We start from the raw sequence: 14,720 nt of genomic DNA, 5'->3' as shown, positions 1-14,720 counted from the left end.
CTTATTAGAAGAGCAAGAGATATTAGGTCATTTGGCTGCCAACTGGTCATAAAATTAACTTGGAACCCCCCTAAAGCATATTATAAAAAGAAAGGTTTTCCTTTTAAGTCTGCTATAATGCAATATTTTCTTTAGATTGTCCCATATTTATTTCACAAAATATAATTTTTAAGTGGAAAGAAGTTCTGTCCTCTTTGGAGGAAAAGCCAGCTGGAAGAAGAGTGCTCATTTTTGGTCAAAACCCTTTGCTGTAGGAATGTAAACAAGCATCAATATAATGCTAACAAAGACTTTCTTTTTCTTTTTCTTTTTCTTCTTTTTCTTTTTTTTTTTTTTCTGTGTTAGTGTTTTAAATAAGAAAACCTGTCCTTCACCTGCTAGTTTGTATAAAGAACTATAAACCCATGTGTCATATACTTGACCTCCTGAGAGCTAAAAAGGTTGTTAAGTAACTTAAAATATTTTTAAAGTGATAACGTTGTAAGGTTTTCTATTGTACTTGCCCTGTTCTGTGCTGGGAATGGAAATATCTTGCAATTTTTTCATATAGTGTTGCTTTCCATAGTCATTGGGCATGGAGTGTAAGATATAATGTGATTATTTGTTCAGAAGAAAGAGGTCAAGACCTTATGTTTCTTTTTGTGTATCACATTTGTTATGACAGGTTGCTGTGTCAGAACCTGCAACCCTTCAAAACTCAGGAATTTTGAGAACAAGTTTTCTTTTGCTAATAAGTTGCCATGTGCTGACCTCTTTTCAATTTTCCTTTGATGTGTATAGTGTTTGGTTACTTCCAAGGCTAAGGATGTGATGGTGATAGGGAAATCTTCACAGTCTGTTATCACTTTTTCTCTGAGTTTTTTTATACTGAGATGTATACTATAACAGCCTGTCAGTTTGGGACTGTCTGCTGGCTGAGTGACTGTTACAGTTGTAGCCTCTATGTTTACTATGTTTTGCACCCTACACCCTATAAAGTTAGTGTTTTCACATCTGTTCACATCAAGAAAGTCTTGTAGATCACCTCCATAGGTCAAAGAAAATGTTTAGATTCACTTGAGAATGGATTTTCCTTTCTTGAGAGTCTGAAAATAAGATAGAACTTTTTAGTAATTTCCTGGTCAAAATATCTATCTTCATTTCCCAATCTTCTTAATTTCTAGCCTGAGTGTCTCATCAGTCATGTTAGGATTTTCAGAAATTCCTAGTGAATAGAAAATGTTAGCCTCTAGGACCAAAGATGACCTAAGTTTTTGAAACACAAACCTATATCTTGCTTTTTCTCTTCAAAATGTAAGAGGTGATCATATATCTAGAAGAGCTGATACCACCACCTCTTCCTCTTCTCTATGTAAGTCTATCATTTATTCCAAGAGGCATTATGAATCAAACTCATGTTTTCAGTTTATTTACCAACATAGGAAGCTAACTTGGGGAATATATAAATGACTGTGCCTATATATTAACTGCTAAGAAAAGGATGATTTCTCAGCTAAAAATTCAATGCAACAAAGCAAGATATTTGAGGATCTCTTGAAAGCCTCATCACCTTTTGAAAGTTTGGAACTCTATAGATATGAAACTGTAAGGCCTTTAATTGAATGCTCTGGCAGAAACCCAAAGGTGAACAGCACATAAGGACTTCCTTTGCTCACACCAGCTCCCACTAAACCTCACAATCTTAAATTTCTCAGGAAACCTTTGTTCTAGCTGAAATCAAACAGTGGCTGAAGTTTGCTGCTGTTCAATCAGATGTTTTACAGCAGGGGGTTAAATGTGACATCAAGGAGCAGAACAGGAGTAGCTAGGTGAGTGGAAGGGAAATTTAAGGTTAGCCTATTTAAATGAAAGGAATGCATTTTTCTGAGCCAAATAACAAAATTGGTCCAAAAACCATGCTTATAAAACTCAGTTTGGCAGCTGTAGTAATTTAGAATTTCCCTTTGAATTCAGAGCTGGTATGACATAGAAATCTGCAAAAGATTTAATAATTTACAAGAAATTAGACTTTTTTTAAAGATTTTTTTTTGGTAAAAATTACAAGTTTAAATATATTTCAAGATGCCCCTTTTATTATATGGGACACTTGTATCAACATGAAAAAGAATAGGCTCTTAATGTACTTGATCTACATTTATTTTACTCTCTCTGAGAATTTACTTACATGTATTTTCCTTAAATTTCAAAAGGTAGCAAAATAAAAATCTGTCTATGGTAGCCTACTTATATTGATGATGAATTGCGTTTACTTTTATTTCCCTTCAATAATCATAACACCTGAAATAGTTTCTGAACAAAAGAAAGTGCAAAAATTCTTAGATAAATATAGCTGTCTTAGCTTGCTCTATGAATTCAAATTTCATTTGGATACAGAAAAATGAAATGGTTGTTATTATGTGAACAATGGCAAAACTCTGTACTTCAGTCCTTTTGGGCAGCATAGTCTGCTTTTAGTCATAATATAAATCACATATTTACTGTGTCCACCAAAAGATACTTAAGACAACTTGACTATATTGCAAAACATATTGCTGAGGGGAAAAAAAAAAAACCCGAAAAATAATTACCTTTATAATAACCTTTACCCCAATCCAATTCACTTTTTGCTTATCTGCAATATATATATCTTTATTTCTGTTAGCGAAGGTGATTATAGTCCTTTGATACTCAGCATAAGTAATATAAAGCGTAAGTAATGCATAAAGGAGTCTAATATTTTGTGATTATTTAATAATGATTGGTCTTTTTTGTTGACTGTTATGAAACTAAAAAAATGCAAATACGTTGTACTTGATTAATTATTAATACTATATTGAGTAGAATTACTAAAACTTTTAGTATTTTGAGCATCATATATAAAACCTTACATTTCCCTTCAAATGTAAAACTTTCTCCCTTTAAGCGTGAAAAACAAGGACCAAAATCAGGAGAAAATAAATAATGAAAAATTATTGAAATATACTAGATTTATGGAACTTTATATGCAAAATAAAATTGCAATTAGATACAAGATACATTTGCTATTTTCCTATTTTTATAAGTGGTTAAGAAAAATAAAACAACCAAATCCACTGTAACAATTTTAATCCTATCATCAGTTAGGTATTAGCTTACAAAGTAGTAGAATATTGATTGACAACTCGAATAATACATTTGCTATGAATACAGAATAACACTATGTTCTACAGACACAAATAATAACTAACCTTCTTTCTCTGGTGTCATGGTTTAAGCTCAGCCGTAAATCAGACCATGCAGTCTCTGTCACTCACCCCTTTCCACCCATTCTGCTCCCAGAGGGATGGGGAGGAGAACTGAAAGATTGAGATGGGAACAGTCCAGTAAGTAAGGTATAACACAAATCACTGCTGCTACCACCAATAATAATATTGATAAGGGAAATAACAAGGGAAAAGAACACAACCACTCACCACCCATCGACTGATACCCAGTCCAACTGAGCAGTGGTCTAGTCCTTCCAGGTAACTGCCCCCAGTTTATATACTGGGCATGACGTGCTGTGGTATGGAATACCTCTTTGGCTAGCTCAGGTCAGATGTCCTGCCTCTGCTTCCTCCCGGCTTCCCCTCCTCTCTGGCAGAGCATAAGACTCACAAAGTCCTTGGTCAGAGTAAACATGACTTAGCAACAACTAAAAACATTGATGTTATCAGTGCTGTTCTCAGGCCGAAAGTCAAAAACACAGCATCACACAAGCTATTAAGGAGGAGAAAAATGACTGCTACTGTTCAACCCTAGACATCTGGTTACTATTTTTAATACCTGATGTGCTATTTTTATGTTGTTCTTAGTGCAGAATACAAATTATCTGTATTTTAAGTTCCTGATTCTGAAACATATATGCCTGATTATGTTGGCTATGGTGCAAATTAGACTTTTGGCTTGGAATAAGACCAAACATGGGAAAACAGGCAGGTGAAGCATAGTTCATTCCCTTATCTTTTTTGTACATTACTGTTTGTATCTTTGACACTCCAACATGCTGTTTTCAGCTATTGTGGTTGCACCATTCACAAGACAATTTTGTATATTTGAAGTTTTGTCAGTTTGGGGAAAAAAATGTATCCTTTCCTGAAACAGACACCTGTTTTGATAAAACAAAATGTGACTTGTGTCTTTGCATTCTTCTGGTGTTCTGAATATGCCTGTCTCTTATTCAGGCTAAGCTATCAAAGCATAAGTGCTGACCAGTGTTGTTTCAGATGTTCTCATTCAACGGACTTTGTTGGCATTTTACTGTAGGTTGTAAATGTATCAAAAAGAATTAACTTAGTTGTCTTGTAAAATGCTTTTGTGTCATTTGATGCTACATAGTATGATGTGAGTTGTCTCTTACAGCATCTACGAGACAGTAGATGACTGTCAATATGACTAGTTACAGCTACAGCTTTTTGCTTTCTTTTTTTTTTTCTCTATCTTCTGTTGCTGTAAATCCTAGAACAAAGTTAATACTTTTGTAGGTTAACTTAAATGTGGGAGGATTTTCCAGTCTTCTCTAATCATTAACCTGTTAGTGTCAGGTTGAAATTATGGACTGGTGTACTCCAGAAAATGGAGCTGATCAAGCTTACTCACATTCTAGTTGCATGCAGCTTTACTGGAAGCCTGTGCATACCTTTCTATTGTTCCAAGAAGAGGCTATTTCCTAGTGTGAAAAGCAATGTGAGAAGACTATGTTTCAGCCTGTTACAGTTGCATATCAGTACACGCAGCTAAGATGTACCCTTACTACTCATAGTGTTAGAAAGAAACTAGTTTTGAACAGTTTCGGCTTCTATATATAATGAGAAAACAAATCAAAGTAATTGTGTAGTTTCCCATACATTAGGAGCAGGAAGCTCTGGGTGGGGAGAGGGGGAGAGAGTGGGTGGAAAAGGTAGGAATGTTTGACCCTTTCTAGAATACTTGGGTAAAGAGTGTTACTCTTAGAGAGGTGGCTGAGATGTACAGAGAAACAGCAAATCAAGTGTCATAAAGAAGCTCCATAGAGAAAGGTCATTAATTATTTCTCTTAAAAGGCTGTATGGAGACCTCATAGCAGCCTGCCAGTATCGGAAGGGGGTCTACAAGGATGCCAAAGAGGGACTCTTCATTAGGGACTGCAGTGATAGGACAAGGGGTAGCGGGTTCAAACTTAAACAGGGGAAGTTCAGGTTGGATATAAGGAAGAAGTTCTTTACTGTGAGGGTGGTGAGGCACTGGAACAGGTTGCCCAAAGAAGTGGTAAATGCTCCATCCCTGGCAGTGTTCAAGGCCAGGTTGGACAGAGCTGTGGGCAACATGGTCTAGTGTGAGGTGTCCCTGCCCATGGCAGGGGGCTTGGAACTAGATGATCTTAAGGTCCTTTCCAACCCTAACCATACTATGATTCTATGAATACAGAGAATGAGAGGTACTCTGTGAAATTATTATGCAACATAATCAAAACAAAAAAATCCTATTTTAGGATGGCCTGTGTACAATTCATTGTTGAGGGATATTTTGTGTGCAAGAAATTGTGAATGCGATCAATAAGTAAAGAAAAGTCTGTTAACAGCTATTTTCACAATAATGAGGCTATACCCTTCCATCCCTGATGTACTGCCTATTTTGTTCTTATTGTGGATGTGGCAGCAGCCCACTGAGAGACACACACTGCCATTAACTGGACAGCTGACATAACCTCTGGTACATCTGTCCTCATGCGATGAGGCATTGTGCTGCAGACAGCTTTCAGTGCACAGAGAGGATCACCCTTTTTGATATTCTAACTATGATTTCAGGCTTTTTCCAGTTGCTTTTGCTCTTACTGAACCAGGTTTATTGTTGTCAAGTGTTGTTAGCCTTCTGCCTGGATTTGACTGTGTGCTTGCTTCCTTGTTCAGGGCCTTATTTTCAGTGCATGCCAACATTCAGTAGGAGTTTGAAAATGTGTGTTTGAGCAGTTACATATCTTCCATTAAAATCTGGTGTTGAAGCAGCTCTGAATTTATCTAGGACTTCTATGTTTATTTCACCTTCAATTCCCACTTGTGATCACTTTCATTTTTCTGTTACTGCTTTTGATCTATTGCTTCGTAACAATTTTCACACGAAGATGTAGTCATGGACTTCCACTCCTTTGAGCAACAGCTTCAATTTCAACTTTCAGTTTCACATTCTTCATCTTCCTTCTACCCTTCTCCTTTGCACTTTTCTAATAATCGGCTGAGATGACTATTCAGGGATTTTTCTTCCTTTTTTGTTTTTTTCTGGCCTGTAAAGTTTACCATATGTTTCTGTTGCTTCCTACTCTTCCAACCATTTCTGCAGTGAAAAACTTGGGATTCTATTTAACACATGGATATCCAGCCATATTTGCTGCAGCTTGGTAGTTGTCTTTCTGGCCACTAACTATTTTTCTTCATCCGTGATCTGAGTGTTGGTGTCTTTCATCCCTGACACTTGTTTGCACGCTGCACACTACTTTTTGATTTTCACATTGTTCTTTCTATTGATTTCTTATGTGTTTATAGTCATCATTCTCAGTTTTATTTTCACTGTGGCGATGTGAAGCCTCTGATTGCTGGCAGACCCATAGTTTGCTGTGAAGTTGCCTCTGGAGCAATTGTTTGTTTATTGACTACTAATAATATTGGAAAGGAACTGTTACCACCATTTTTTAATCCTTCATTGATCATAGAATCACAGAATGGCTTGAGTTGGAAGGAATTTGTAAAGATCACCCAATCCAACCTCAATGACATTGGCAGCAACATCTTACACTAGATGCAAAGTGGCTCAAAGCTTGTCATACCAGACCTTGAACACCTTCAATGATGGGGCATCCACAACTTCTCTGTGCAAGTTTTTCCAATGTCTCACAACCAACATTGTAAGAAATTCTTCCTTATATCTAATCTAAATTTATCCTCTTTCAATTTAAAACTGTTGTCCCTTGTCCTACCACTATAGACCTTTGTGAAGTTTTACTCCATTTTTCTTATAAAGCCCCTTTAAGTATAGAAAGGCTGCAATAAGATCTCACCAGAACCTTTAAATTTATCCTCTTTCAATTTAAAACTGTTGTCCCTTGTCCTACCACTATAGACCTTTGTGAAGTTTTACTCCATTTTTCTTATAAAGCCCCTTTAAGTATAGAAAGGCTGCAATAAGATCTCACCAGAACCTTCTCTTATCTGGGCTGATAAAACCCTCATCTCTCTCAGCCTTTCCCCATAGAAGAGGTGTTCCAGCCCTCTGATCATTTTTGTGGCCCTCATCTGGAACAACTCAAGTAGGTCCACATCTTTCTTATGGTGGGAGCCCCAGAACTGGTTGCATACTGCCAGGTGGGATTTAACAAGACTAGAGCAGAGGGGGAGAGTTGCTTCTCTCAACCTGCTGGCCATGCTATTTTTATGCAGCCCAGGGTATAACCTAGATATCTCTGTAGAGTTGCTGTGTTACTGATATTTAACTCCCGGGTCATATTAGAATTTGTCCTGGCACAATGCAACGTGCAGAGATGGTTACAACGTGTCTGGGAGCTGGGTGCCAGAGGATACTGATATCAGGCCAAATTATGTGGATTACTTCATGTCTGAACTGTTGAAATATCAATGTCTTTTGTTATGACAGTTCTAATACTTGCACTTGACCTAGGCTCCTTCACCATGTCGTGTCCTCATGACCAGAAAACTGCCTTGGAGGGTTATAGTGGGCCAGGGACCAAAGTTGACATATTTTATGTCCATGCTTCATTCAAAACTTTTGTAGACCCTAGTCTGGATAATTCATGCTCAGGTTTCTTCACCAGTCCACAATCTAGTTGAGAAACAATGTACATGGTGAATGGACAATGAGGGAATTGGGACACTTGTGGAAAAGAGAGAAAAACAATGGTAAGACTTTGTGGTTGGTGCTGAATATTGTGTTGATAGTGAAGGTTATTCAGTATCGACAGTATGAAGTAAAATACAGGGAACTTACGTCTTGAAAATGTATGTGGTGCAGTGCAGTATATCTGAAAGGCAAAAAGTACTGTGATTTTTTTTTTCTTTTTTTTATTTCTTTTAAAGTAATTTCTAAACATCAGTATTGTCATTTTTGACAAGTGGATTTCAAAGCACAGAGAACAGTTTAAAAACAAAGAAATCATGCAAGATACCAGGAAAGTATTTCAAATATTTCATGGGTTTTGTTCAGTTGCATTTTTTGGGTGCCTGTAGCCACCTGAACAGAAATGAAGTTAATTTTGAGACTGAAAAATATTTTCAGGCTTAAAGGGTTGGGTTTTTTCCTTCCATTTTTCTGGGTTTGTGTTTTTGGATTGAGTTGTTTTTTTGTTCATTGGGGGGGGGGGGCGTTTGTTTTTTTTTTTAACTTCACATTTACAATCTAAGTTGCTTTTGTAAATAAATTCATTCTGCCATAATCTTGTGAAATTGTAATTACTAGATGAATGTTTCACATGTGGGCAGGATATAATGTTTTATAAAGCCAGATTCTCAAAAATTTTTAGGTGCTAACTATATACTGCTTGCACAATAATTCTCCCAATGTTAATATTACTGATTGAAGACATGATGTTTCTCTTGATGTTTTGTGGCCTTAATACAGTAAAGCACTGACTCTTGGAATATGTAAACATTTATTAATATTATGCTTGTCAGCTGTCCCACTGACATCAGTGAAAAGTCTGAAATGGGATAGAAATGTGGTTCTTTCCTGTACTGTGTAGAAATGCTTGAAAAAACATCATAAATAAGCATAAGGGTTCACAAGCTTATAGTGAAGTGTGATAAAGTGCTTTATTGAACTAGAACTAGTGTTTTTATCATCTTGTAAAACCAAACACTGTAAACCACCAAATATTTGACACACATTTTTTTGTATTTGATGTGTATAACCTTAAGATCACTTGGACACCTGTGTGAAAGGACTTTGTTTCAACTTTTGAAGTCTTGAGACATTAACTTCTAAAGCATTTTTGGTTAGACACAAAAGGAACGGACTGATGGGCTTTGAATATAGGCAGTAGAATACCCAGCTTTTCTATGTATATTATTAAAATGTGGTGGTGACCTAATATTGATAGCCTTTCTAGTAGCTGAGGGTCTGTCTCCACTTATATTTGCTTACTTTTCTTGATGAAATGTTTTGAGACATTTTATTTTATTTATGCATGGCATTAAAATATAGGAGTAGTTTTCTTCAGAAAAATGTAGTGAAATCCTTCATCTGCTTTCAATAAGTTACAACAAAAGGCTTTGATCACAAAGTGTTCTGTCAGTTATTTGTACTATTACCTGTGTGGTTGTTCTTTCCTCTTCACACCAATCACATTGTTAGTTGACAGAAACAATTATAACAAACCTAGTCCAAATTGGCATGCTCCAACTACTAATAAAACAGTTGACACTTTCTGTGATAAACCTGAGAGTTTGTCTGCCTATATTACTAAGTAATTACATTAGAACTAATAACACTGTTTCCTCAACATTCAGAAATCTTCAGAATTTTTAATACCTCACAGTGGAAATTAAAATTTTATTTTGCTAACCTTCAGCGGGGAAATAGCTAGTGACAACAAATAGCATTATTGTAAAAATGGAACATTTATACAGAACAGTATTACTCATTGTAATGCCTCTATTAACACTTGTCATAACATTCCTTCACCCTTCAAAAAACCATTTTTTGTAAGATCTTAAGGGAACAATCCTTTTGTGTATTTGAGTACATTTTGCTTTTCATACCTTTTGCTACCTTTATAGACTTCATTGAGACTGGATCTCTAGAGCTCTGAAAGCTGGAGAAATTGGGAACTATTTATTCTCATTCAAATAATATATGAAATGTGAAATGAGCTTCATGGTAGATGAGTTCCCTGGAGGTTGTTTAATAATAGCTTATAAAGTTTGCAGAATTTCAGCTAGCAAATTAATTTAAGTAGTCAATGTTTAGCCACAGCTGCAGAGAGACTAAGTTTTACACTACAACACTAACTCATAAATTGGTTCTATTTTCAGTTTTAAATCTATATTTACACCCCTGTTACATTTTCTGAGTTACATACTGAGTTCATGCTATATGCCAAAGTGACAGATTCCCCAGGAAAGTACATGAATGAATAAATAAATAAAAATTGGTGGGGAGATTTTAAGTAATACTATGATAGTCATCATCATAGAAATAAGGAGGTTATTCTGAATCACATTAATGCTGCAGAGCTGTGTCCTGCCTCTACTATCTTTGGATATATTTTATACCTTTAATAAAAGTATTCCATCTTAAGGTGAAGAAGTACAGACTCCTTCAGGGAAAGTTTGATGGAAAATGATACATAAGGATGGCTGGGGAGATAGGCACAGGTAGCAAAGCCCCTCGGCGAAGTAGTAATCATCTGTCAGAGCACAGCACAATCCCACAGAAAAATAATGTAGCTTTGAGGGGGCTTGGGTTTGTCTTAATAATAACTGTGTAAATTGACTTAACAAATTCCCTGCCTATTTTCTGAATTTTAGGTTACTTATGAGTAAGTAACTATGAGTAATTTAATTATTCATGCTTCAAAAACAGAGTCAAAATTTTACTTAAACAACTGTGTCTTTGCCAGTCAAAATTACACTGAAAAGAATTCTTTCTTTTTTTTTTTTTTGCATAGCATTTCAAAGTAAGAGTTGTGTTCATTTGTTCTGTTTCAAACATTTTTTATGCTATTGGTAGAAATGCTGTACATTGCCCCCCTTTAAACCTCAACAGGAAATAAAAGACTAGAATAATAGTGTAAATATTTGTGGATATTCTGAGGGGAAAAATAGAATCCCATATTGAGATGAGAGTAGTAAGTAGCAATGCTTACATTTACTGTTCTCATTCACATTATATACATTTTATGCTACGACAACCCATCTTCAGCATACCCATACTAAGGGACATATATCCATCTTCTTAGATACTCATTTGCCTAATGGACATAATTTATGAATAAATCAATTTTATTTACTTTGCTTCTTGTATTGAGTGTAGAAATCTCGCAGAAAATAACCTTGCATTCCAGTCACTCCTCAGAGATCAGAAGGGCTGGGGATAGAAACGTATATATTTTTTTAAACTACATTTGATGCAAAGATGTTTCCAAAATATCAATAAAATTTCATCAAAAGAACTGAGACACCCATCTACACAGAAGCAGCTTGCATGTTTGAGTTCAGAGCAGTATTTCATTACTTCGATAAAGTAAGATTTCTTCGCAAATATAATCACAAGTAAGTAAACTACGACAAAAGAATGTTAGAACTAACAGAACCATGAAGTGGTATTATAGTATTTTTGCCACCATTTATACTTCATTCCTTTGAAGGAATTGTCTGTTGAGCTGAGGAACAAATGATGAAAAATATACTTGAAATTTTATGCAACATTCCAGAATAAGGTGGAAGCTTTAATATGTGTCCCTGTGTCTAAGATGTAGCATAAGCATTTATAAAATGAAAAGAGACAAAGAAATAACTTTAACATTTGAACTCCATTGAATCAGCAAAACCATTTCTTATTTTTTTAATGTATTGCTTGAGAAAGCCCTATAATTTTATGAATAGGATTTATAAATTAAAAGAAAATTCTTACTGTTTCCTTAATCATCCGCTTGATTTTTTTAATCATTCAGCAAGAGTCAGAAGAAAAAAGGCTTATTCAGTCATCCAGAGAATATTTCTCAAATGTTAACCTCTCCTATTCCTTGACAATAGACAATAACAAGAAAGTAGGTGTATACAGTATTGGAAGCTCTAATGAAATAGTAGACCGGTTTTCTTTAAAAAGTTCCATAACACATCTCTAACCTGCTTAATTGTTTTCATCACAGTGGGATTTGTATAAGGGTATATAATTTATTCACATGAATCTTATTATAATTAATCATGAATAATGGTATTACAATAAGTACCAAAAGAGCTAATCATAATATGTCACTTATGATAATGTCTTGCCATCATTTTATATCACAATTATGTTTCAACTGCTTTACACGATTTTGAAGCCAACCATTCTGTTATGATTTGCTGTGATTAATGTGACCACCAGTGAAAGCTGATAATAATTAGTCTTTCATACTGTCATGAAATAGAACATATCCCCTAGAACATATTTAATCTCATTTTAAGTGTGAAATGTGTTCAATGACTCAATCAATAGATATGAATGAAAAAGGTAAGTTTACTATACACTGAAAAATGTTTTTGTAATTCTTGTTTCCCTAGATCTTGGTGAAAGGTACCGTAGGAGATGGTTTCACAGGAGACATTGGCCTTGATGACATGTCTTTTCTAGGCTGTACTCTTTACAACGGTAAGAACAGTCTTACAATGAACATCTCCTAGCTGTGAGCTGTCATTTATAAATATTGCTGCTAGAAAAACCCCATCAAACTGTGACTCCTGCCTGACAAGAAAACCCTTGTTGCCCTGCTTTTCAGACCTTTGCCTCTAGGCAGCAACAGAAAATATTTTCTACTCTGCCCTTAAGGTCGAAAAAAGACCCTCAGTAAAAAGGGTGCACCTGCCAAGCACTTTGAGAGCTTGATTCCTAGAAGGAAAAGGAAACTTAACTGCATGTAAACAAACTGACCTTTCATTCAGCAATCCCAGTTTGATACAGCCTTTCACCTCCCCCCAACAATTCTTAACGTTTTAACTGTGCCTATTTGTCTCATGTTACAGCACACAAACAGTCCAGGTGATAGAGCAGCCTGTCCTCAGAAGTCATTGCTACCTACAGTTCTACAGAATTATAAAATATTATATCCCCAAACTTATGTTTAAGATGCTAGTGTCACTTCATCACAGGAGGGATTTTAAGAGGACTAATGTCAGTGCAACAGGCATTACAGTGTTGTATATGGCATGACAGTTGATGTACAGTCATAATAGGGTGTAGAACAGCACAAAATTTAGGACAGTGTCTGAATATTAGTATCCTAGCACTAACTCTAAAACATCCTAGTGCAGACACATTTTATTCTGATAGTCCAAAAACTTCACGTAGGTATAATTAGGTCTACTAGGAATACCAAATGTATATTGCATATTTCTTCTGCAGATAATTATCTCACATATTACCTAGTTTATACATTGTACAACATTTACTATAGTATTTTGAATGTGAAGTTTTTTGTAAATATTCAGTTAATGAACAAAGCCTTCTATTCAGGAAGGAAACATTGAAAGAACAAATCAGAAAATCCCTACATGTTTTCAAATGAGATATGAAAAAAAGTATTAAAAATAAGCGAGAAGAGAGTTGGAAAGTATAGAAGGTCAGAGTTTCAGAGTTCACAAACAAGAAAAAAAACCCTCGTCTTGTGTGGAAAGATAAAAAAGTAGTGCTTATTGAGATCTGTGGACAAAGAAACAGTTTTTGTGTTCTGTATATTTAAAAACGCTTTTAGTACTGAAAGCGATTTTTGAGACACTTTAGGATCCTGCCTCTGTTTTACTTGTCCACACTACAAAAAAAAAAAAAAAAATCCCAATTAAAACAAAACAAAACAAAAAACCCACACCACCACCACGCCCCCCCCCCCCAAAAAAAAAAAAAAAAATACCCAAGACACTATGGGAATAGTCTGTAAAAGAGCCAATAGCTCTGGCATGTTGCACCATGTTTAACACAAGTTGAATAGGGGAAAAAAAAGCAGGTACCCCATGTCCCTGCACACTAGAATTAAGCGTGAGCTGTTGTTCCAGTTGTTCCACTTTAAATAACATCAGGGAGAGATGGGCTTGATATCTTGGTGGTAAAGTCCCTCAGAAGTAATATTAAAGATGTTGAAATATAAGAATACTGCTTTGATGCATCATTTGAATGCCTGCCCTAACCAAAGGCTATTCATTGAAGCTTACTCTGGATAAAATAATGTTTCACAAATTGTAGAAAATTAACTACTTCAAAAGAGAAAAAGGAGCATATTCTCCTTTCTTTTCAGGTGTCATGAAGGTTATGGTGCTTCAGTATTTCTTCTCCTATTCCAGTGAATTAGGAGCAAAGACTTTAATGTGGCATTTGTATTTAAAATTTTCTTAGCAATAAGGCCTTTGCTATTATTATGAGTTGTAGATACATTAATTATGTCATGCAATTTTTCCTTCAAAAGATTTCTTCCTCTAAGTCTTTTTGTTAAATCAGGATTATATGGAAGTACTTTTTATTTGATTGGAGTGCAATTCATTTTATATCATACATATGCTTTCTATATTATGAAACATATATGGCTCCTGCTCATGGGTATTTATTAGTCTTAGTCCTCCAGGCCTTAGGGGAAAAAAATCCTTGTCATCTCAGACACGTTATACATTAAAAAGTGTTCACATGTACTTTTTAATTAACTTGGGAGTACCACTCAGGTGCATTGTGCACAACAGCTAATAATTCCATTAACAATTAAATTTGAAAAAGGAATTATATAGTGAAAATTCTTTTTATGGCAAATAATAGCAAGGGTTTTCAAGAAATGAGAGTAAGCCTGAAGAAAGTTACATATTAAAGAATAGGAGGAAAGGCAAAGACAATTGACTTGAAAGAAGTTGTAATAAGTTGAATGAAACATAAAGGAAATGGTGGAACAAGATGATGACCTCTAATAGACCTCTAATAATTTTTGTAATGAGAATTACCTTTTTTTTTTTAAATGATGAAATTAGAAGGTATGAGGGTTACATAATAATTTCCACAGTCAT

General features: G+C 35.2%; 1 protein-coding gene across 1 annotated transcript in view; it reads left to right on the top strand.

Annotated features, from left to right (window-relative positions):
* Positions 1 to 14,720, top strand: part of MALRD1 (MAM and LDL receptor class A domain containing 1) — a 246,978-nt gene that overhangs the window by 61,458 nt on the left and 170,800 nt on the right. Inside the window, exon 19 of the mRNA XM_061468304.1 lies at positions 12,246 to 12,333. Within this exon, the coding sequence (XP_061324288.1) occupies positions 12,246 to 12,333 (88 nt within the window). The remainder of the gene's footprint in view (positions 1 to 12,245; positions 12,334 to 14,720) is intronic.

This window comes from Pezoporus flaviventris, unplaced genomic scaffold (assembly GCF_033815535.1).
Source record: "Pezoporus flaviventris isolate CSIRO_AGI_PZ_B2104156 unplaced genomic scaffold, CSIRO_AGI_Pfla_v1 ptg000047l, whole genome shotgun sequence".
Classification (NCBI taxonomy): domain Eukaryota; kingdom Metazoa; phylum Chordata; class Aves; order Psittaciformes; family Psittacidae; genus Pezoporus; species Pezoporus flaviventris.
Note: the sequence above shows the minus strand (reverse complement) of the source record. Positions and strands in the feature narration are given on the sequence as shown.